Source organism: Coregonus lavaretus (assembly GCF_964263955.1).
Source record: "Coregonus lavaretus genome assembly, chromosome: 27".
Lineage (NCBI taxonomy): Eukaryota > Metazoa > Chordata > Actinopteri > Salmoniformes > Salmonidae > Coregonus > Coregonus lavaretus.
This window is the reverse complement of record NC_140014.1, coordinates 14824595-14849665: the sequence shown is the minus strand read 5'-3', so window position 1 is coordinate 14849665 and position 25071 is coordinate 14824595. Positions and strand designations below refer to the sequence as shown.

The 25071-nt window shown below is 45.5% G+C and overlaps 1 protein-coding gene across 1 annotated transcript in view; it reads left to right on the top strand.

Moving 5' to 3' along the window:
• Positions 1-25071, top strand: part of LOC311102607 (myelin transcription factor 1-like protein) — a gene marked incomplete at both ends in the record, with an annotated part of 591893 nt that overhangs the window by 438528 nt on the left and 128294 nt on the right. The window contains one exon of the mRNA XM_084143976.1: positions 9609-9682. Coding sequence (XP_084000102.1) covers positions 9609-9682 — 74 coding nt within the window. The remainder of the gene's footprint in view (positions 1-9608; positions 9683-25071) is intronic.

The following is a 25071-nucleotide window of genomic DNA, read 5'->3' as shown; positions in this document are numbered from 1 at the left end:
AAACATATATTATAATAGGATGTGAGTGGGCGTTTTTGTCTGGTTAAACTTGATGAGCATAAACGACAAATGTTCACACAGTCTTCAACATCCAGTGTATATAGACCATACATTGTAGTACATTGGGGTGATTTTGTCACAAGAGTAAAACGACTGATGCTAAAGAAAACAAACAAGCTATTAGTGGCGAGCTGGCGATTCAGCACCACTAAAGTGGACAGTGACATAAGCGGAAAGCCAACATTCAGCACCACATGGCAGTGGACAGCGACCGTCTCAGGCGCAGCCACTCTCCACATAATGGAAAGAAGGACTAAACAGGGAGGAAGAAGGCCTAAACAGGGAGGAAGAAGGCCTAAACAGGGAGGAAGAAGGCCAAAACAGGGAGGAAGAAGGCCTAAACAGGGAGGAAGAAGGCCAAAACAGGAAGGAAGAAGAACAAAACAGGGAGGAAGAAGGCCAAAACAGGGAGGAAGAAGGCCTAAACAGGGAGGAAGAAGGCCAAAACAGGGAGGAAGAAGGCCTAAACAGGGAGGAAGAAGGCCAAAACAGGGAGGAAGAAGGCCAAAACAGGGAGGAAGAAGGCCTAAACAGCGAGGAAGAAGGCCAAAACAGGGAGAAAGAAGGCCTAAACAGGGAGGAAGAAGACCAAAACAGGGAGAAAGAAGTTCAGAATCCTGGAAGGGGAAGGCTTTACTACCAATTCTGTTTGCCAGCCTGTTCAGCTATATTTACTTTTTCAGCCAAACTTTAGAATTGTCAATACAAGTGAATACATCGCAAGTAAAGGAAAATGAACTGCAAGTAAAGCTCACAGACATTGTTCAGTGAGAAAGATAGCAGACAGGAGGGACTTTCCCTCCTCTGGCTTCTGTGACTCCATCATGGTGTGAAAGTTGTCCTCCTCTGGCTTCTGTGACTCCATCATGGTGTGAAAGTTGTCCTCCTCTGGCTTCTGTGACTCCATCATGGTGTGAAAGTTGTCCTCCTCTGGCTTCTGTGACTCCATCATGGTGTGAAAGTTGTCCTCCTCTGGCTTCTGTGACTCCATCATGGTGTGAAAGTTGTCCTCCTCTGGCTTCTGTGACTTCATCATGGGCGAAAGGTGTCCTCCTCTGGTTTCTGACTGACTTCCATCACTGACTCACTCCCTGGCACGGTGCCATGGAGGGAAGACGGAGAAAAGGAGGAATAGGTAGAGCAATGAGTCGTGGGCGTAAAGGGTGGTAGAGTGGAGTAGTGTCCAGAAGCTAATGCACCCCTCCCGCAATGGGACATTAGCATTCCGAGGCAGGCGGATTGCTCAAAATCGCTCCCATAGGGACCATCGAAGCGTCAGCCTCGCGGCTCATTGAAAGGGGTCAGAGCTGAGGCTCCGCGCTCCATTTAGCTGCGTTCCCGTGATGGATGGTCAGGCCGGGTCACGCTGAGAGTGTCGTCAGGAGCAACAACAAACTGGGACCAGGGACATCTCCCCATGGCTCTCCTCCCCCCACTGTTCCCAGCATGGCCAGGGATACCGGGATAGTGGCAGTCAGAGCCATAGAGATACAGTACAGAGTCTGAGAAACTGCCCTCCATGTTGGCACCAAATATTATGTGATGATAGCACTCCAATTTCCATTCAGTCTAAATAAACAGAGGGAGTGTGGAAATCAGCGTAAGAATGATCTTATCATTGTATCGTGGGCTATAGAATCATGTCATGTATCAAATCCTATCATATTTGGAACCTCTGTGCTGGTGGTATCCCTTATCACAAACCAGACTATGCACTCTGGTGCTTTGGCAGTAGGTGTGTAAACATAGATAGTGTATACACAGTGCCATGACAAATGTAAATAACCTGACCGCTTGATATCTGCTTGAATGAATGACAGCCATAATGGAGGATTTCATCAGGAGAATTAAGTACAAATCAACAAGGACATTTGTTTACTCAATGACTCTCCTGTCAAGGAATGGCCTGGCTGTCTGCCTAGACTTGGCTATATCTAATTTGTCCTTCTTGGTGTTTCTCCAATTCCTCTAATACATTTTCTACCTCAGGAAGTTGTATGCGGTATTGTGAGTAATCAGCTAAATGGGACTCATCTCTGAATAGGCATAAACAGATGGACGTACGGACAGACAGTCTGGGTGGATGGACCATAGCCACACATCTGCATACACATACAGCAGCGGTATTACATTATCTCTGCTGGACTTCACCCTCACGTTACCTTTACCCTCACCCTGACCCTTACCCTTACCCTCACCCTTACCCTCAGATAGCATCACTCATTTATTGTTATCAAAGGGCTGTTCTATTAACAGTCACAACTTTTCTACTTTCCACAAGGACAATATATTTCTAGAATTCTCATATAAATAGAACATTTATAACGCATCACAATTAGAGGTTAATTCCTTTGTAGGAACTAATCACACTGTGTACTAACATCCAGACACGTTTAAGTGCACACTGTCATCAGTAGGCCTACTCATCTCCTATTATACTGGTATACCATCCCCATATGGCATACTGCGATTAAAGCATTGTAAATTCCTGCAGAATAACTTCACAGAGGAGTGGAGTGGAGTAGCATTAACTGCTGGTAGAGAGGGAGGCTGACTGCTGGCTAAATATGAGGATAGAAAGAGAGATAAAGATGGAGGGAGGGAGGGAGGGAGGGAGGGAGGGAGGGAGGGAGGGAGGGAAAGAGCATTTGTGTGTGGGAGGAGGTATAGGGCAGCTATATCCCTAGAAGAGCCTAGGAGGGCAAAGGGTCTCTATTGACTGAATATATTTTAAAAACCCAAGTCTGGGGATGGTGGTGGTCTGTGTGTGTGTGCATGCGTGCATGTGTATGCAGGGTCATGTGGGTGAAAAGGGCACACCTACAGTGCAGAATATTCCGCAGACTACCGCATTGCCATTCAATACCTCTCCTCTCCTCTACCAGTAGGACATAAAGGAAGCCAATAAGAGCTTTACCATAGGTTATCTGATAACAGTGTTGTTACTGACCACAGAAGCGTGGCGATTCACTTAAATCACCACCAGACTTCAGCACCGTGACCACGGTGAATGAATTGCCTTTGCGTTTGCTTCAAAATTCTCCCTGGTTCCATGAATGTCAGGAGACACATATTGATTGCCCTGGCGCTCTCCTCTGAATCAATGCTAAGACTGGCTGTGGAAAAGGGGAGGGGAGGCAGGGGAGGAGGAGAGGCAGGGGAGAGGAGGAGAGGCAGGGGAGGAGAAGGGGAGGCAGGGGAGAGGAGGGGAGAGGAGAGGAGAAGAGGCAGGGGAGAGGAGGAGAGGCAGGGGAGAGGAGGTGAGGCAGGGGAGAGGAAGGAAGAGGAGAGGAGAGGAGGGGAAGCAGGGGAGGAGGAGGGGAGGCAGGGGAGAGGAGGGGAGAGGAGAGGAGGGAAGTCAGGGGAGAGGAGAGAAGAGGAGAGGAGGGGAGGCAGGGGAGAGGAGGAGAGGAGGGGGAGAGGAGAGGAGGCAGGGGAGGAGGAGAGACAGGGGAGAGGAGGGGAGCCAGGGGAGAGGAGGGGAGAGGAGGGGAGGCAGGGGAGAGGAGGTAAGAGGAGTGGAGGGGAGGCAGGGGAGAGGAGGAGAGGCAGGGGAGAGGAGAGGAGGCAGGAGAGGAGGGGAGGCATGGGAGAGGAGGGGAGGCGGAGGGGAGGCAGGGGAGAGGAGGGGAGAGGAGGGGAGGCAGGGGAGGAGGAGAGGCAGGGGGAGGCAGGGGAGAGGAGGGGAGGCAGGGGAGAGGAGGGGAGAGGAGGGGAGGCAGGGGAGAAGAGGGGAGAGAGGGGAGGTAGAGAATAGGAGGGGAGAGAGTGGAGGTAGGGGAGAGGAGGAATGCGAGAAAGGGGAGGCAGGGGAGAGGAGGGGAGGCAGGGGAGAGGATGGGAAGCAGGGGAGAGGAGAGGAGGGGAGGGGAGGCAGGGAAGAAGAGGGGAGGCAGGGAAGGAGAGAGGATAGCAGGGGCATGAGTCAGGAATGGACGGTGAGAATAACAGCAGCCCAGTGTTTCTCTATGGACCTGGAGAGGGAAGCTAGTGACCTCCAGACCTTGGGAGTGGGAGAGAGGGAAGCTCACCATATAAGAACCCAGAGCCACTGTTCATTCTGGTGGGTAGAGAAAAACGGAGAGAGTGGTGTATGAATATTCTGGAGATGTGCATTGTGAGAAAGACTGGCAATGCCAATCAAACCCCTACTTCCTTCTGCATCCCTCTAAACACACAGTCTCTCTCACACACACACACACACACACACACACCCTAGAGCGACTACCCTCATTAGTGCCAGTGAGACCCTTCATTGGAGACAGCTGAATCACCACCTCAAAGCACCCCTATCTCTTTCTCTTACTGCATCCATCCCTCCCTCCCTCGCTCCCTCCTTCTGTCTGTCTTTCTGATCCTCTTCCCATCCTTTACTCTCTCTATGTCTCTCCCTCTATCTTCGTTCTATTTCTCCCTTCTCATGCTTTGTAGCTCCCTTCAATTAGCGTCTCCCTTCGTCCCTCTTTCCTTCACTCTCTTCCCACCTCCATCTCTCCATCCCTCTCTCCCTCTCTTGTACTGAAGCGTAGCTGGCTTATTTGTGAGAGCGTGCTGGGATTAAGATGCTGCCAGGCCTTCTGCTGTGTGGGGCTGTTTAGTTGGGATTCTAAAGCTCTAACCACAGAAATCCCTTCCTCCATAGCTCTGCCTGCTCAAAATTAACACTCACTCTCACTCATGTGCATCTCTCTCTCTCTCTCTCTCTCTCTCTCTCTCTCTCTCTCTCTCTCTCTCTCTCTCTCTCTCTCTCTCTCTGCAGGAATTTCATAGTACACTACAACCACCTGAAAAACATTTGCTGTTGACTTGAAAAGGTCCCACTTAGACTAGCATAAAACCATCTTAAAATTTCAGCAGGGGAAATGCTATTTTCTAATTGCAGCTGTAGGCATATCTGATCTCAATCCATGGGGATAAGTGTCTGGTCCTCAGAAAGGCATGGGGGAGGTTGAGGAGGACGGGGGGCTGAGGAGGAGGAGGAAGAGTGGTGCTGGGCTCTGGACAAGCCCCCAGGATGGGCTTAGCAGGAGAACTGAACGGTTTAGACCTGCTGGGTCAGAGGATGAGAAGATTCTCAGGAATATTACTGGTCACCTCTGGACGTAAGACGTGGGGTCCTTATAGGGTCAAGGGTCATATACAGATGGACTTTTGTTTTTCAGAGAGTTACTGTAGATTAAAGTAGGACCAGTAGCCAATAATTTCTGTAAACATAGGAGATTTTGAGTTTAGGGTGACATACTGAAAACAACTGCATCATATAGGGTCGTAGCGATAGGGCAGGTGTGTAGGTAGGCCTATTGTTTCGAGCTTTATGGATTGTAAATACACAATGTTTTTTACTGGCTGTGTCGCTGAAGAGGTCAATGGAAGTCTATGAGTGTCCCAGTGGGGGAGGTTGTTATTGTATTGTAGAGCTGCATGGCGCACATCTCTCAGTGCTCTGAGCTATGCTCTGCTCAGAGGGTGGAATGATCAATCAGGATAGGCCCAGGGGAGGGGACGGGTTACAGTCACACACTTTGAAGGACATTGAACGTGTGTGTGTGCGTGTGTACAGTGAGACTGGAACAGAGAATTACTGGGTGAGAATACAATGCTGTAAATAGAGAGTGCAGAACATAATATAGAATGGACAGAGTTGCTCAAGGTCACAACCTTCCACTGTTACAGAGAATGAGAGAGAGAATGAGAGGACGACAGAGAATAGGAGAGAGAGAATAGAAGGCTGAGAGTAAGAGAGAGAGAAAGAGAGACAAAGAGAGATATTACGTGTTCTCCCACTGCAGTAGTAGCAGCAGAGAGTGAACCTGTATTCATGTAGGTGCAAGCAGGACATTGCTATTAAAGGCCATGCCCAACCAGCACTGTCATTTACCTACACCCTTACCCCTACATCACACCCACCATGGGGGAGAGGGGTGAGATAGGATGAGAGTGGTTAACAGGGCGGGAGTCAAACAGGCTTCAGAGGGGGGTGTTGACTAGCATCTCCCCAGCCCTGTTGACTTGAACACGGCTAACAGTTGTTTGAACAGTTTGCTTTACACAGACCGTGAGCCGTGTTGTGATTTGCAATTCATGCATACGTAATAAACCGGAAAGCCGCAAGACAGTAGGCAAGTTTCTGTGTGTATGTTTGTTCAGGCTCATGTAAATGTTTGTATGAACCTGCATGTGTCTGTGTGTGTTTGGCATTCTGGGGTGTGTATTCCAGCTCTGGCTTTGGGTGGTCAGTAGGCTAGCTCTACTGTTCTTACTGCCGCCTTGAGACCATAAGAGGCCCAACTGGAACCCATAAACTGACACATACACTGAGTATACCATACATTAGGAACACCTTCCTAATATTGAGTCCTAATATTTTTGCCCTGTGAACAGCCTCAATTCTTTGCAGAGTGGAAAGCGTTCCACTGGGATGCTGGCTCATGTTGACTCCAATGCTTCCCATATTTATGTCAAGTTGGCTGTCCATTGGGTGGTGGACCATTCTTGATACACACAGGCAACTGTTGAGTGTGAAAAACCCAAAAACGTTGAAGTTCTTGACACAAACCGGTGCGCCTGGCATCTACTACCATACCCCGTTCAAAGGCACTTTTGTTTTATTTTTGTCCATTCACCCTCTGAATGGCACACATAAACAATCCATGTCTCAATTGTCTCAAGGTTTAAAAACCTGTCTCCGCCCCTTCATCTACACTGATTGAAGTGGACTTAACAGGTGACATCAATAAGGAATCATAGCTTTCACCTGGATTCAACTGGTCAGTCTGTCATGGAAAGAGAAAGAGTGTTCTTAATGTGTAGAACCAGACATACAGTATGTACACACAGACACATATGTTGGCCTATGTGCAGAAGTACTCATGAGAGACAGCTGTGTACAAAAAAATCCACAAAAACGCATGTCAGAAATGTTATATATTGATTTGCATTTTAATTAGGGAAATAAGTATTTGACTTAGTACTTGGTGGCAAAACCCTTTTTGGCAATCACAGAGGTCAGACGTTTCTTGTAGTTGGCCACTAGGTTTGCACACATCTCAGGAGGGATTTTGTCCCACTCCTCTTTGCAGATCTTCTCCAAGTCATTAAGGTTTCGAGGCTGACGTTTGGCAACTCGAACCTTCAGCTCCCTCCACAGATTTTCTATGGGATTAAGGTCTGGAGACTGGCTAGGCCACTCCAGGACCTTAATGTGCTCTTCTTGAGCCACTCATTTGTTGCCTTGGCCGTGTGTTTTGGGTCATTGTCATGCTGGAATACCCATCCACGACCCATTTTCAATGCCCTGGCTGAGGGAAGTAGGTTCTCACCCAACATTTGATGGTACATGGCCCCGTCCATTGTCCCTTTGATGCGGTGAAGTTGTCCTGTCCCCTTAGCAGAAAAACACCCCCATGTTTGATGGTGGGGATGGTGTTCTTGGGGTCATAGGCAGCATTCCTCCTCCTCCAAACACAGCGAGTTGAGTTGATGCCAAAGAGCTCCATTCTGGTCTCATCTGACCATAACACTTTCACCCAGTTCTCCTCTGAATCATTCAGATGTTCATTGGCAAACTTCAGACAGGCATGTATATGTGCTTTCTTGAGCAGGGGGACCATGCGGGCCCTGCAGGATTTCAGTCCTTCACGGCGTAGTGTGTTACCAATTGTTTTCTTGGTGACTATGGTCCCAGCTGCCTTGAGATCATTGACAAGATCCTCCCATGTAGTTCTGGGCTGATTCCTCACCGTTCTCATGATCATTGCAACTCCACGAGGTGAGATCTTGCATGGAGCCCCAGGCCGAGGGAGATTGACAGTTATTTTGTGTTTCTTCCATTTGCGAATAATCGCACCAATTGTTGTCACCTTCTCACCAAGCTGCTTGGCAATGATCTTGTAGCCCATTCCAGCCTTGTGTAGGTCTACAATCTTGTCCCTGACATCCTTGGAGAGCTCTTTGGTCTTGGCCATGGTGGAGAGTTTGGAATCTGATTGATTGATTGCTTCTAACCCTCCCTTTAAGAGTGTGTTCCTAATCTCAGCTCGTTACCTTTATAAAAGACACCTGGGAGACAGACATCTTTCTGATTGAGAGGGTCAAATACTTATTTCCCTAATTAAAATGCAAATTAATTTATATCATTTTTGACATTCGTTTTCCTGGATTTTTTTGTTGTTATTCTGTCTCTCACTGTTCAAATAAATCTACCATTAAAATTATGGACTGATCATTTCTTTGTCAGTGGGCAAACGTACAAAATCAGCAGGGGATCAAATACTTTTTTTCCCTCACTGTATGGAATCATGTAGTAACCCAAAAAGTGTTAAACAAATCAAAATATATTTTATATTTGAGATTCTTCAAATAGCCTTTATGACAACTTTGCACTTTCTCAACCAGCTTCATGAGGTAGTCGCCTGGAATGCATTTACATTTTAGTCATTTAGCAGACGCTCTTATCCAGAGCGACTTACTGTTAGTGAGTGCATACATTATTTATTTTTTCATACTGGCCCCCCGTGGGAAACGAACCCACAACCCTGGTGTTGCAAGCGGCATGCTCTACCAACTGAGCTACACGGGGCCTTCTTAAAAGTTAATTTGTGGAATTTATTTCCTTCTTAATGCGTTTGAGCCAATCAGTTGTGTTGTGACAAGGTAGGGGGGGGGTATACAGAAGATAGCCCTATTTGGAAAATGACGAAGTCCATATTATGGCAAGAACAGATCAAATAAGCATAGAGAAACGACAGTCCATCATTACTTTAAGACATGAAGATCAGTCAATACGGAACATTTCAAGAAGTTTTTAAGTTTCTTCAAGTGCAGTCGCAAAAACCATCAAGCGCTATGATGAAACTGGCTCTCATGAGGACCGCCACAGGAATGGAAGACCCAGAGTTACCTCTGCTGCAGAGGATAAGTTCATTAGAGTTACCAGCCCCAAATAAATGCTACACAGAGTTCAAGTAACAGACACATCTCAACATCAACTGTTCAGAGGAGACTGTGTGAATCAGGCCTTCATGGTCAAATTGCTACAAAGAAACCACTACTAAAAGGACACCAATAAGAAGAAGAGACTTGCTTGGGCCAAGAAACATGAGCAATGGACATTAGACCGGTGGAAATGTGTCCTTTGGTCTGGAGTCCAAATTCGAGATTTTTGGTTTCATCCGCCGTGTCTTTGTGAGATGCGGTGTGGGTGAACGGATGATTTCCGCATGTGTATTTCCCACCCTAAAGCATGGAGGAGGAGGTGTTATGGCGTGGGGGTGCTTTGCTGGTCACACTGTCTGTGATTTATTTAGAATTCAAGGCACACTTAACCAGCATGGCAACCACAGCATTCTGCAGTGATAGGCCATCCCATCTGGTTTGGGCTTAGTGGGACTATCGTTTTTCAACAGGACAATGACCCAACACACCTCCAGGCTGTGTAAGGGATATTTGACCAAGAAAGAGAGTGATGGAGTGCTGCATCAGATTACCTTGCCTCCACAATCCCCCGACCTCATCCAAATTGAGATGGTTTGGGATGAGTCGGACCGCAGAGTGAAGGAAAAGCAGCCAACAAGTGCTCAGCATATGTGGGAACTCCTTCAAGACTGTTGGAAAAGCATTCCAGGTGAAGCTGGTTGAGAGAATGCCAAGAGTGTGCAAAGCTGTCTTCAAGGCAAAGGGTGGCTATTTGAAGAATCTCAAATATAACATATATTTGATTTGTTTGACACTTTTTTGGTTACTACATGATTCCATATGTGTTATTTCATAGTTTTGTTGTCTTCACTATTATTCTACAATGTAAAAAATAGTCAAAATAAAGAAAAACCCTTGAATGTGTAGGTGTTCTAAAACTTTTGACCGGTAGTGTACTCTACAGAATCAAACAACTGCTTATGATTGAACAAACATGCAGACATGCACTGAAGGCATGCAACACACAGAGACAAACACACACTTAACTGTAACCTTGTATGAATATGCATGAACCAAAACACATGCACAAGCGTGCAGACACGTACCCACATACTTGCTTTAAATGCAGATTTAGGCATTCAAAAACAAAATTAGCAAAAACCTTACAAATGTATTCAGTTCTTTTGAGAAAGCCCATATCTGCAGGTGTCGTTTTGTTTGTTTGGGATGGTTGAAGACCTGATTAATACGCAGATTTACTACATTACTATAGCAAGCATACCAGCGGGCATACAAAAACGGATTATCTCTAATACCTTTGACAGTGTAGTTGAACTTTGCCCTCTATAGCATCCTGTTTAAATCTCCAAATGTAGCGTAGAGACCATATGGCAAAATAGATCAGTAGAGAGAACCATGTTTTTGCAGCACATTTTAGTTGGTGTTGGTGTAGTACAGTTGGATTGAACAACAAGCATCATCAGTACTGAAGATCAAACCAATTGGTCTCACAGATGAGAACAATCTACAAAGCCTGATGGAGAGATAGAATAACCCTCAGAACTCTTCTCCTTCTTTCATTTCTTATTTTTCTGCCTTGGGTGGCTATTGGCTGTTGTATCTGTACTTTCACATGGATGAAGCTGTGAATTACAATAACAAAGCAAAGAGACTTCAAAGCCAATGAGGTTTCTGCCGTGAAGAATTAATATTTGACTACATAATAATTATGCTTTAACATTAACTGAATATTAATTACATTTTATGTTTTATTTACATTGTTGAAATAAACCGAATATTTTAGAGAAGATAAGAGAAAGTTGCATCATGTGTTTGTGAGTTGGGCTTTTGAATCTTCAGCCCTTTTCTCCCTGTCTCTCTCTCTCTTGTGCTAATACATGCACACACACACACACACACACAGAGAGAGAGAGAGAGAGAGAGAGAGAGAGAGAGAGAGAGAGAGAGAGAGAGAGAGAGAGAGAGAGAGAGAGAGAGAGAGAGAGAGAGAGAGAGAGAGAGAGAGAGAGAGAGAGAGAGAGAGAGAGAGAGAGAGAGAGAGAGAGAAGACCGGGCCAGGTTCCTGAGCTCTGCCAAATGCTGGGGTCCTGGATGGGAGTGGGCCTGACTTTGGCTGCCCTTGTGTGTGCCTGACTCCAGCTAGGGGTCCTTTAGAGTTCTCCTCAGCAGACGCTGGCCTCCACTGAGAGGCAGGGGTCAGACAGCACACACATGTGGGATGGGCCCAATGTGTGTTTTGGTGTGTGTGTGTGTGTGTGTGTTTGACCACATCGACAATGCACAATTTGATTAGAATGGATGAACAGCTGTGTTGGTCATGTCACAGATGTTCTATGTATAAATGTGTGTATGTACTGCAGGCATGTGTTTGTGTGTACTTGATTCCGTTTTGTCTGTGTTTGTTAGTGCATGACAGTATACGATAGACTGCAACAGAAAGTGACAGAGAGAGGTGTGGGTGGTGCAACCTTGCCTTACATACAGTCAGAACAGGTATTGGATTTGAACTACAGATATATCGTTCAAAGTAATACATTTCATCCTCTTTCTTTGTTTCTTTCACTTTTATATTTTCCTTTCCCCCTCTCTTCAGTTATGCATAGTACCATAATTGAGAAGTAGAAAATAGAGCATTTTATTGTTAAAAAATGTGATACAATTGTATTTTTCTTTCCTTTGCTTAGTTTGATAGTTATATTAGACACCATTTTGGAAGATGTGTGGGTAGACATGTGGGAAGATATTCAGCTTGATATTTGCTTCACATAAAGGGTTTCCTATAAACAACCAGCCTCCCCTGCCCCCTCTTGCTTTTTAAGTGGGAGGGAGGGTGGGAGGGTTACTTTACCTTGTCTGTAGAGTAATTCAGTGAGCCACAACACCAACATTGTGCAGACACCACCTCACAGCACACTCTCTACCCGTCGACTCAGACCAGTGAAGCGTCCGTCTGGCTGACCCAACCGCAACCATCATTAAACCGTTCTACCTGATCAGACGCTTTAATTGGACGACGCTGGGAGAGAGAGCCGAGGTAAAATGGCGCTTGTTAGCTCAGCTGCAGAGAGGCAAACAAAGAAACAAACAGCGAAACAAACAGACCACATGGAAGCCCACATAGAGAAGAGCATCGAAAGGCAAAAAATGCCCACATCCATTCTGTGCAAAGCTCCAATGTTCTGGTTATAGCTTGTGTAGCTAACATTGTTGTGGATATTTTGTTCTCTTTGTTTGACCGAAATGTGGCAAAGTCCTATTTTTGTATGTACAGTCATTCTTGAATTGTGGACCACTGAAAACATGAAAGTGACACCTGTGTCACTCCCATTCCTCTTTCAGTATTTGCTTTACATCTAGTTTCCATTTAGCGTGGGGACTGGGACAATTCAGCAGGTCGTTTAACTCACTTTCACGCTTTGCTGAACAGAACCAACGGCCATCTGACAATAGCAGCTACAAGTCACCTTGCCGTGGTTTGGAACTGCTTCCTCCTAATAGCACTGCTGCATACAGTCCTGTGAATTTACATCAGAAACCCTAGAGAAGAAGTTACAGACCAACCGGTTGTCCTTGAAGGACCTACAGAGGTTATTACATGTACTGTAACACAGTAGAGCACTGTTATAGCCACTGGTGGGTGGTGAGGAGTTGACAGGAGTTTGTTTGCTGTGCTTTCAGAGCTGATACAGTTCAGAGCAGGGAGGAGTTTTCTCTCCCTCTCTCCCTGAGTCTGACCTTCCCAAAATGTGGAGAGAGAATAGGAGAGGAGATCCATTGTGCGCCTCTGCAGGGTAATGAACTCAAGGTGAGTGGAGCTGTATCTCTGTACTGGCTGGAGCTGCATTGGGGCTGGAGACTGTCTCAAACGGCCCTGGAGACTGCCAAACGCCCCAGGATGACTCTGCTAGCACAGCCACGCCATGGTGGGGCTGCTTAAACATACACACACACACGTATGCACCAGGGTTTGCATTAGGAAAACGTGGCGCTGGACGTTTGACCGGCAGCATTTTAATTTACCTGACATTTGAGAAATTACACCGGACCCACCTGATTAGGGCGTCCACCCACGGTGCTCAGAATGACACAAATCACATTTAGATTATGGTAATTCATATTAACAGAACATGCATGAGTAATGAACAGCAAAATCACTAGCCTATGTCAATCTACTATCCCCCATAGTAGAAAAGTTTACCTATTCTATTGGTCAGCTTGTCGAGAAAGAAATAGCCTATTCCAAACAGACTCTGGGACAGTTGTGGGACAATAGATCCCAAATTCACACATCCAGTAGGCCTAGGCTACATATATACAGTGGGGAGCACAAGTATTTGATACACTGCCAATTTTGCAGGTTTTCCTACTTACAAAGCATGTAGAGGTCTGTAATTTTTATCATAGGTACACTTCAACTGTGAGAGACGGAATCTAAAACAAAAATCCAGAAAATCACATTGTATGATTTTTAAGTAATTAATTTGCATTTTATTGCATGACATAAGTATTTGATCACCTACCAACCAGTAAGAATTCCGGCTCTCACAGACCTGTTAGTTTTTCTTTAAGAAGCCCTCCTGTTCTCCACTCATTACCTGTATTAACTGCACCTGTTTGAACTCGTTACCTGTATAAAAGACACCTGTCCACACACTCAATCAAACAGACTCCAACCTCTCCACAATGGCCAAGACCAGAGAGCTGTGTAAGGACATCAGGGATAAAATTGTAGACCTGCACAAGGCTGGGATGGGCTACAGGACAATAGGCAAGCAGCTTGGTGAGAAGGCAACAACTGTTGGCGCAATTATTAGAAAATTGAAGAAGTTCAAGATGACGGTAAATCACCCTCGGTCTGGGGCTCCATGCAAGATCTCACCTCGTGGGGCATCAATGATCATGAGGAAGGTGAGGGGTCAGCCCAGAACTACATGGCAGGACCTGGTCAATGACCTGAAGAGAGCTGGGACCACAGTCTCAAAGAAAACCATTAGTAACACACTACGCTGTCATGGATTTAAATCCTGTAGCGCACGCAAGGTCCCCCTGCTCAAGCCAGCGCATGTCCAGGCCCGTCTGAAGTTTGCAAATGACCATCTGGATGATCCAGAGGAGGAATGGGAGAAGGTCATGTGGTCTGATGAGACAAAAATAGAGCTTTTTGGTCTAAACTCCACTCGCCGTGTTTGGAGGAAGAAGAAGGATGAGTACAACCCCAAGAACACCATCCCAACCGTGAAGCATGGAGGTGGAAACATCATTCTTTGGGGATGCTTTTCTGCAAAGGGGACAGGACGACTGCACCGTATTGAGGGGAGGATGGATGGGGCCATGTATCGCGAGATCTTGGCCAACAATCTCCTTCCCTCAGTAAGAGCATTGAAGATGGGTCGTGGCTGGGTCTTCCAGCATGACAACGACCCGAAACACACAGCCAGGGCAACTAAGGAGTGGCTCCGTAAGAAGCATCTCAAGGTCCTGGAGTGGCCTAGCCAGTCTCCAGACCTGAACCCAATAGAAAATCTTTGGAGGGAGCTGAAAGTCTGTATTGCCCAGCGACAGCCCCGAAACCTGAAGGATCTGGAGAAGGTCTGTATGGAGCAGTGGGCCAAAATCCCTGCTGCAGTGTGTGCAAACCTGGTCAAGACCTAGAGGAAACGTATGATCTCTGTAATTGCAAACAAAGGTTTCTGTACCAAATATTAAAGTTCTGCTTTTCTGATGTATCAAATACTTATGTCATGCAATAAAATGCAAATTAATTACTTTAAAATCATACAGTGACTTTCTGGATTTTTGTTTTAGATTCCATCTCTCACAGTTGAAGTGTACCTATGATAAAAATTACAGACCTCTACATGCTTTGTAAGTAGGAAAACCTGCTAAATCGGCAGTGTGTCAAATACTTGTTCTCCCCACTGTATATATTTTTTAAAGCGATGAGTCTGATGCAACAGATCAGAAAGTTTAGCTTAAAATGTTGATAGACTATTATTTCTTCGCATTATAAATGCAGCAATGCATACAAGGCAGTAGGCTACACGCAAATGTTCATACCAATTAGCAGGAAAACACCGCACATGCGAGCAGTTTCACGTGACAGAGATTAAAATATCCGTTAGAAATGTTGAAAGAGGGAAGATCGAATATGCAACAACTAGCATGGGTTGTTAATATGACTAGGATTGTGCCTTTGGCTACTGGACAATGAAAGAAAGTTTATATAAAATAATTGCCTTTTGTGGATATGATCTGATTTTGGTTAGGCTACTTTGAAGCAAGATAAGACATGCCTCATAATATGTGATGAAACGTTCAGGTTTCAAACAATTAAGTATACGTTTTCAAAATGCATACTGCCTCCAGCTCATTGCAAAGTGGTGTGTGACGTGCTGATGAAGCCTGCCTTCCGTTGCCTATACATTTGCTGTAGCAGCAGCTATTACACTGTCTGACAGATGTTCAGCTCAAAGGCTCTGTATCTGTATGCATGTGATAAATAACATACAGAACGAATATACTGTAGGCCTACACATGCGCCAATTTAATTCCACGAAATAACACAAATGAACCTATACACCGATAAGTATCACCAGTCAAATGTATTCCATCGACTGGTATTTCCATCAATGGGATTTTCTCTTCTTCTCCCAGACCATTGGACGGCTATTCTATTTTATCGGCCAAAAGCCGACTATTACCGGCTAATGGTAACCTTGGTATGCACCTACACACACACGCACACATGCACACACACACACACACATACACACACGTGCACACATAAACACACACATAACGCTTTGGGAGAAATGAGGGGGGTGGAGGGATAGGGGGACTGTAGGGGAACAAGCCTGGGTAACCACAACTCACCGGGCCATTAAGGTTTGGTGTCATTGCCAATCATCATGCATACTAATGGCGGACATTCTATGATGTAAATTGAATGTCTCAGTGGCAGAATATATGCTTGATTTCTTATCACCCATCATGTTATTTAATACATCACCATTATAAAACAACACACTGTATAATGCAGATTATTAACTGTTGGCTATATTGTATTTGCTATGTTGCTGGATGGCTTGTTTCCCTTGCTGAACATAAACCATTAAAATAACTCAACTGGAAATCATGTATTGAGTCTGGAATGATTGAGTCTATAACGCCACCAAATGTGACTATTCAGTGAGTTATACAGTTCAATACATTCCCCAAATGGTTGTGAAAGGAGACCAAAGTGAAAGAGAATAAATAGCCCCAATGATTCCCACAGGGTGCCTTAATCTGCCCCCCAGATCTCAGTGAGCAGCCACCAGCAGGGCTGATAAGAGGTGCTATGCTATGCAGCCAGCCAGCCAGGCATAGAGGTATTGAACCATGCAGCAACTTTAATTAATAAACTGTAAGTGCCATGTTGCTTTCCCCCTTTCCCTCTTTCTCTCTTTCCCAATCCCTCAATCGCAACCTGCTAGTTTTGACACGTTGAGCTCGCCCTAAATCCATAGCCATCACTTGGCTGGCGTGAAAGAAAAGAATAAATGCCTGAGACGTGTACGTGAAATCATTACACGGTGGGCGATAATCCATTGTTTACGGGGACCTGTCTGGGTAATGCGTTGTATGGGTCTGTGAGCAGAGCATGGGGCTGGGGCCTGGGGCTGAGCAGAGCTAGATAAGGTGTTTACTCCATCACCGTTGGTTGTATAAATAGCTCTGTCCTGGGTTGTTAGCCCTTGACTCTCCAGATCCAGTTGCCACTGCAACTTGATGTGTGGTTTGGCTGCCCTTCAAGATCTCTGTGTGTATAAACATGTATGTACCCACACACCCACCTGCTTTGCATGTGTGTGCCTGTGTGTGTGCGTGTGCTCGTGTACGTGCGTGCACGTGTAATCCCGCTTGTCTGCCCCATCTGCAACCATAGGCATGAGGGAAAGCCAACTGATCTACTGTTGGTAACATGTGTGCATGTATAGTTTCAAACACTGGAACATCTGGTAAGTAGAAACATGCAGAATTACAATGGTGTAAGATGTGAAAATCACATATGGATAATGTGAATAACAAAGTGGTAGCTCCTTTCTAAATAGTTTTCATCTTCAGCTAGTGACTATGGAAGGTCACAGTTGCAGAGTCCACTGAACCTTTTTCTATTTCTCCATAAAACCTAAACTTTTCCTCGCTAGGATCCTGACGTTCAGAAGTGGAGACAGTCTTCTGACAGAGGAAGTCAAAGCTCTTGGTTTTGATCTTAAATTCTATTAAATCTTCTCTAATCCTGACAGATTTCACTTCCCCACACTGGAGACACATTGTCCCAATCCTAATCCCAGTGTCAGAGAGGACTGCTGAACGGCCAGTTTCACACGTAGGCTACTCACATGGCCAAAGCCTCTCTGCCGAACCCAGGGATAGAGTGTATGCACGATTCTATGTCCTCTCTGATCCAAAACCTCCAGTACCATCATCCTGACTTTCTGGATTAAACTGAAAATGAGAAATCTTCAACTTCTTAGTAATATGACTCAATGGTGTTAGACAAAACTGTCCTCTATTAATATGTATATGTTATTTATATGTAACCATTTCCCTCCAGCATTTCAGCAGCCTTTAGGAATAAGAAATATGCTGTTTACATGTATGTTGTATAATGTGATTATGTGCACCTACATGTTTGTTGTTATTGCAGTTCCTGGGTGAGCAGAACCAATTAAATGGCTGTGATTTGTCCCTCAGCACGTGTAACTGATAGATGCACACACACACACGTTAATGTTTTTTAAATGTATGTAAATTGTAGTCTTTTTTTTGTCTGTAATGTCTTTTTCGTTCTGTGTCAGACCCCAGTAAGACAAGCTGTCGCCATTGGCATCAGGTAATGGGGATCCTAATAAATCAAATATTCTGAACACAATGTCTGTGTGCATTATCTGAGCTGCAGCACACCTCTATGGAGCTCTGTTCTGCTTACATTTGAGTCATTTAGCAGACGCTCTTATCCAGAGCAATTAGGTTTAAGTGCCTTGCTCAAGGGCACGTCAACAGATTTTTCACCTAGTCGGATCAGGGATTTGAACCAGCGACCTTTTGGTTACTGGCCCAACGCTCTTAACCGCTAGGCTACCTGCATCTGCTCTCTCCTGTTCTGCTCTGTTCTTCTCTGTTCTGCTCTGTTCTTCTCTGTTCTGTTCTGTTCTGCTTCTGTTCTCCTCTGTTCTGTTCTGTTCTGCTCTGTTCTGTTCTGTTCTGTTATGTGTGGTGTGAGGGATAATCTAGGCTCCCCAGCCCTCCCTCCCTCCCTTTTCCATGCTGAGGGAGCCAGCTGCAGCCAGCAGTACATCTATCTCTGTCTGTCTGCTGTGGCCTCCGGTCCTCCTGCACCCCTTCACTACCCACCACCCCATACCCTGGCACGGGCACTACCTCTGACCCTGGCGTGGGGGGTGGAGGAGAGGCCAAGATTAAGCTATCCTGTGCCAAATCTAGAGCCAATTCACTGTGAGGGATGTGTGTGTGAGTGTGTGTGTGTGTGTGTGTTTGCTTGCTTCCTTGCCCCTCCCTGTGAGGTGGCTTGCTAAGTTCTGTTTCACTCTGTAATTAGTCTTCCTCCCCTCAGTGTTTGGGTTTGTTTTGACTGAGAGAGGGGGAGGGAAAGAAAAAGACAGAAAAGAGGGAGACAGGAAAGGGTAAGATGGACAGATATAGAAAGAAAGATTTAGAGAAAGCTCACAAGCAAAGTAAACAGCCATCAGAGATGTGGAGGTGTCTGGAATAGAAATCCCCAAATTGGATGGTATCTGAGTGTGTGTGTGTGTGCGCATGTTTTTTGCTTTCATGCGTGTGTGGGTGTGGAATAGAAATCCCCAGTATGTGTGACAGTGTCTGACACTGTCTCCTCTGCTGTCCGGCAGCCCTGCCACTGGCCTGTGGTTGCCAAGATACTGGACGTTTCTCCTGACATTTAGTGGACCTTTGAATTAGGAAAAGCAGTGATGTTATGATCTCAACTGCTGCTGAAAAGCCCCACAGTGAAACATCAATACCACCATACTCCTTTTCAAAATGAAATATTACACATGATTGGCAGAAATAGTAACTGTATGAAATATAGATCTTAAAGACTACCAACAGAATACAGATTGAAAATGAGTCTGGAACAATATCTCAATGTCCTCTCGAAATATGAATCATCAACTAATAAACTACAAATTAATCCACCGATTTTATTTCACTCCCCAGAGAAACGCTCTCAATTTAATCGTACTCCTACTCCAAATTGTCTGTTATGTTCTCAAATAAATATTGGAACGTACATGCACATGATGTGGGACTGCCCCAGTGTGAAGATCTTCTGGTCACAGGTTGCCAGGTTGCTGTGTCGAGCATGGTTGGTACTGCCATTCCCTATTTTCCCAATATACTATTGTTGAACGATGACTCTTCACTGACTCTCACAGTTCCTCAAAAACAAGTATGGTTGTCTGGACTGACCGCGGCAAAAAGAGTGTTGGTGACGAGATGGAAACCTCCACATAAGTTCAACATAACTCAATGGCTACAAAACCAGAGCTCTCCACAGCTCGCCTGAACGGCGCCAAGGAAACAACATTAGATACATTTATTAGAGCAGTCGAAAAGGTCAAAAGCTTATTATGAGTTAATGTAATGCAATTATGTTTGAATTCATTAATTGTATTTTGAATATCTGTATCGAATATCGATGTATGCAGGTTGATTCTATCCATGTGTGCCTTGTTCCCACAAATAATTTTACAAACACAAGATTCGTTTTCCATTATGTTTTGTTTTGTGCATAGATTTCCACAACATGAGCCCATGGGGGGGAAGGAGGGGGGAGGTGAGGTGGGAGGGAGGGAGGGAGGGAGGGAGGGACGGAGTGAGGGGGGAATAGGGATTGGTTGCACTTACTAAGAAGGGGGAGGGAGAGGGGAGATGGGACAGACAGGACAACGTTTCTTTACATATGTACTTTTTTTTAACATTATTGCCTGTCTGTGAGCTGAACCCTTCTAAAAATTCAAAATAATATATATAATAAGATTGGCAGAACAATCATAGCTAGCCACAAATGTGTATCAAAGGGCTGATGTTGGTGTTCTCATTCCTTTCTGAAAAGCTATTGTGGATCGAATGCTCCTGTTATTTTCTATTCTATTCTAGTTTTGCCGGCTGTGGTTTCTTTCATAAGAGAATTATATGGGAGGCTAGTTCTGATGTCCTCCAACAGGAAGACAACCTTGGCAGGCTGCTCCACTGGAGGATAGAGAGGAGAGATGCAGCTCTGTTGATGTACACACTGTGTTTCCTGCCTCCACTATTGACTGAAAGGACAGATCAGTTTGCAGTTGGTGATCACTACATAACATGAGTTAATGCTTTAGTTCAAAGCACCCAATGGTCTTGACATTTCCTTGGAATGAAAAAAAAAAAAAAACATCTGCGCTACCCTGCTCTGTTCATAAACACACAGATACACTCAGACACTCCTCCTATCATGTATTAACCTATGGTGTAGCACTCTACTGTCTCCTGTATCTCTGTGTATTTCCACTCTAATCTCTGCTGTATCTCTGTGTATTACCACTCTACTCTCTCCTGTATCTCTGTGTTATTACCACTCTACTCTCTCCTGTATCTCTGTGTTATTACCACTCTACTCTCTCCTGTATCTCTGTGTTATTACCACTCTAATCTCTGCTGTATCTCTGTGTATTACCACTCTACTCTCTCCTGTATCTCTGTGTTATTACCACTCTACTCTCTCCTGTATCTCTGTGTTATTACCACTCTACTCTCTCCTGTATCTCTGTGTTATTACCATTCTACTCTCTCCTGTATCTCTGTGTTATTACCACTCTACTCTCTCCTGTATCTCTGTGTTATTACCACTCTACTCTCTCCTGTATCTCTGTGTTATTACCACCCTACTCTCTCCTGTATCTCTGTGTTATTACCACTCTACTCTCTCCTGTATCTCTGTGTTATTACCACTCTACTCTCTCCTGTATCTCTGTGTTATTACCACCCTACTCTCTCCTGTATCTCTGTGCTATTACCACTCTACTCTCTCCTGTATCTCTGTGTTATTACCACTCTACTCTCTCCTGTATCTCTGTGTTATTACCACTCTACTCTCTCCTGTATCTCTGTGTTATTACCACTCTACTCTCTCCTGTATCTCTGTGTTATTACCACTCTACTCTCTCCTGTATCTCTGTGTTATTACCACCCTACTCTCTCCTGTATCTCTGTGCTATTACCACTCTACTCTCTCCTGTATCTCTGTGTTATTACCACTCTACTCTCTCCTGTATCTCTGTGTTATTACCACTCTACTCTCTCCTGTATCTCTGTGTTATTACCATTCTACTCTCTCATGTATCTCTGTGCTATTACCACCCTACTCTATCATGAATCTCTATGTATTACCAATCTACTCTCTGGCTGTCTCTCTTGGTTATTTCCATTTGAAAGCAGAAAGCAGAGGTCCTGGCAGAGACCCAGCTCTATCCTGACTGCAGCTGTGAGCCCATAGGGAGTCTCCACTAGCCCTCAGGCTCTACTGCTCTCCAACACGCCTTTTAAACAGGATGGGTGAATGATTCTACCCAACCAGAATATGATGTTGCCCTGCCGCCATCCCTCCCACTAACTGTAGACGCTAGAGCATTTTAACTCAGGAGTAAACAAGAGGAATAGCAAAAGATCCCTAAAGAGAGTAAAATTGTACATTTGTTTCACAGACTAAGGGCTCTATGCAATCCGTATCGCGGAAATTCAGAGTTACAGCGTGATTTACATTTAAAGGCAATGTTCCCGAGTTAGCGGTGACTGTGTTCAAGGTAAACACTGCATATGTTGGCTCAATCGGTAATTACCTTAACATTTCTAGCGCGCAATCTGTAACGCTTCAGCGATACAGATTGACTAGAGCCCTAAATATAAATGTATTCATAGAATGGAAGTTACTACAGTACTGTGTAAGCAAGCATACTAAGAGATGGCCAGTGTCAGTCAGCCATACTGTTATGCTGTAATGTCAATGCCAATGTGGTCTCAGGGCAATTCGTATTATTCTGTATTTAAATCTGTGACACTCCATTTAGTGTGTTACGTTTAGTTAGGTTATACGGTGCCTTCGGAAACTATTCAGACCACTTGACTTTTTCCACATTTTGTTTGGTTACAGCCTTATTCTAAAATTGATAAAATTGTTTTTTTCCCTCATCAATCTACACACAATACCCCATAATCACAAAGCAAAAACAGGTTTTTAGAAATGTTTGCTAATAAAACTGAAATATTACATTTACTTAAGTATTCAGACCCTTTACTCAGTACTTTGTTGAAGCACCTTTGGCATCGATTACAGCCTTGAGTCTTCTTGGGTATGACGCCACAAGCTTGGCACACCTTTATTTGTGGAGTTTCTCCAATTCTTCTCTGCAGATCCTCTCAAGCTCTGTAAGGTTGGATAGGGAGCATTGCTGCACAGCTATTTTCAGGTCTCTCCAGCGATGTTCGATCAGGTTTTGTCCTGAAGCCACTCCTGCATTATCTTGGCTGTGTGCTTAGGGTCGTTGTCCTGTTGGAAGGTGAACTTTCGCCCCCACTCTGAGGTCCTGAGAGCTCTGGATCTCTCTGTACTTTGCTCCATTAATCTTTGCCTCAATCCTGACTAGTCTCCCAGTCCCTGCTGCTGAAAAACATCCCCACAGCATGATTCTGCCACCACCATGCTTCACCGTAGGGATGGTGTTAGGTTTCCTCCAGACGTGATGCTTGGCTTTCATGCCAAAGAGTTCAATCTTGGTTTCATCAGGCCAGAGAATCTTGTTTCTCATGGTCTGAGAGTCTTTAGATGCCTTTTGCAAACTTCAAGTGGGCTATCACGTGCCTTTTACTGAGGAGTGGCTTCCGTCTGGCCACTACCATAAAGGCCTGATTGGTGGAGTGCTGCAGAGATGGTTATCCTTCTGGAAGGTTCTCCCATCTCCACAGAAGAACTCTAAAGCTCTGTCAGAGTGACCATCGGGTTCTTGGTCATCTCCCTGACCAAGGCCCTTCTCCCCCGATTGCTCAGTTTGGCTGGGCAGCCAGCTCTAGGAAGAGTCTTGGTGGTTCCAAACTTCTTCCATTTAAGAATGATGGAGGCCACTGTGTTCTTGGGGACCTTCAATGCTGCAGACATTTTTTGGTACCCTTCCCCAGATCTGTGCCTCGACACAATCCTGTCTCGGAGCTCTACGGACAATTCCTTCAACCTCATGGTTTTTGCTCTGACGTGCACTGTCAACTGTGGGACCTTATATAGACAGGTGTGTGCCTTTCCAAATCATGTCCAATCAATTGAATTTACCATAGGTGGACTCCAATCAAGTTGTAGAAACATCTCAAGGATGATCAATGGAAACAGGATGCACCTGAGCTCTATTTCGAGTCTCATAGCAAAAAGTCTGAATACTTATGTAGATAAGGTATTTCTGTTTTAAATTTTTTATAAACTTTGATAAGCGTTTTTGCTTTCTCATTATGGGGTATTGTGTGTAGATTTTTTTTACCCATTTTAGAATAACGCTGTAACAGAACAAAATGTGGAAAAAGTCAAGGGGTCTGAAGACTTTCCGAAGGCGCTGTATTATGAATGAAATAGCTGTCATACAATATCATACGAATTAGAGGACGTATAGTATCGTACGTCTTACCCGGTTGTATAAATCAAATCACATTTTATTTGTTACATGCTTCGTAAACAACAAATGTAGACCAACAGTGAAATGCTTACTTGCGGGTCCCTTTTCAACAATGCAGAGTTAAAGATAAAAAGGAAAAATATAAATAATGACATGAGGAATAAATACACAGTGAATAATGAATAACAATGACGAGTAAAAATAACATGGCTATATACAGTGTCACACCCTGGCTCTGGGACTCATTATGTTGAGCCAGGGTGTGTTCATTCTATGTGTGTATTTCTATGTTGGTAATTCTGTTGTGTTTAATTCTATGTTTGCCTGAGTGACTCCCAATCAGAGGCAACGAGTGTCAGCTGTTGGCTGGTTGTCTCTGATTGGGAGCCATATTTAAACTGTATGTTTTCCCTTTGTGTTTGTGGGTTTTTGTTCCGTGTTCGGTCATTGTCACCGTGGACTTCACGAGTCGTGTTTTGTTTTGTTTAGAAACTTTAACTAATTTAAAGTCATGTTTGTTTCTCACGCTGCGCCTTGGTCCTCCTCATTAGACGATCGTGACAGAAAAACCCACCATGCAACGACCAAGCAGCGTGTCCAGGGGCAGCTCTTGGGCTGGACATGGGAGGAAGTGCCGGGAGAAGAGACGGTGGAGGCGCGCCGTAGAGAGGAGCAACGGCGTGATCAGGGTCGTCGTCGGGCGGTCGAGAGGCAACCCCAGAAAATTTTTAGGGGGGGGCACACGGCATGGACGACGGGGCTGACGGAGGCAAAAGAGGGGCGGATTCTGGAGGCCACCAGGTTACGGATACACCGCCCTGTACGTCCTGTGCGGATGCCTCACACAGAGTGTGTGAGGGTAGGCATTCAGCCAGGACGGGTTGTGGCCGCTCTTCACTCCAGGGCTCCTATCCGTCTCCACAGCCTGGTTCGGCCTGTCCCTGCTCCACGCACCAAGCCTACGGTGTGCGTCGCCAGCCCAGTCTGGCCAGTCCCTGCTCCACGCACCAAGCCTACGGTGTGCGTCGCCAGCCCGGTCCGGCCTGTCCCTGCTCCACGCACCAAGCCTACGGTGTGCGTCGCCAGCCCAGTCCGGCCAGTCCCTGCTCCATGCACCAAGCCTACGGTGTGCGTCGACAGCCCAGCCCGGCCTGTCCCTGCTCCACGCACCAAGCCTACGGTGTGCGTCGCCAGCCCGGTCCGGCCTGTCCCTGCTCCACGCACCAAGCCTACGGTGTGCGTCGCCAGCCCAGTCCGGCCTGTCCCTGCTCCACGCACCAAGTCTACGGTGCGCGTCGCCAGCCCGGCCCGGCCTGTTCCTGCCACTCGCACCAAGTATACGGTGCGCGTCGCCAGCCCG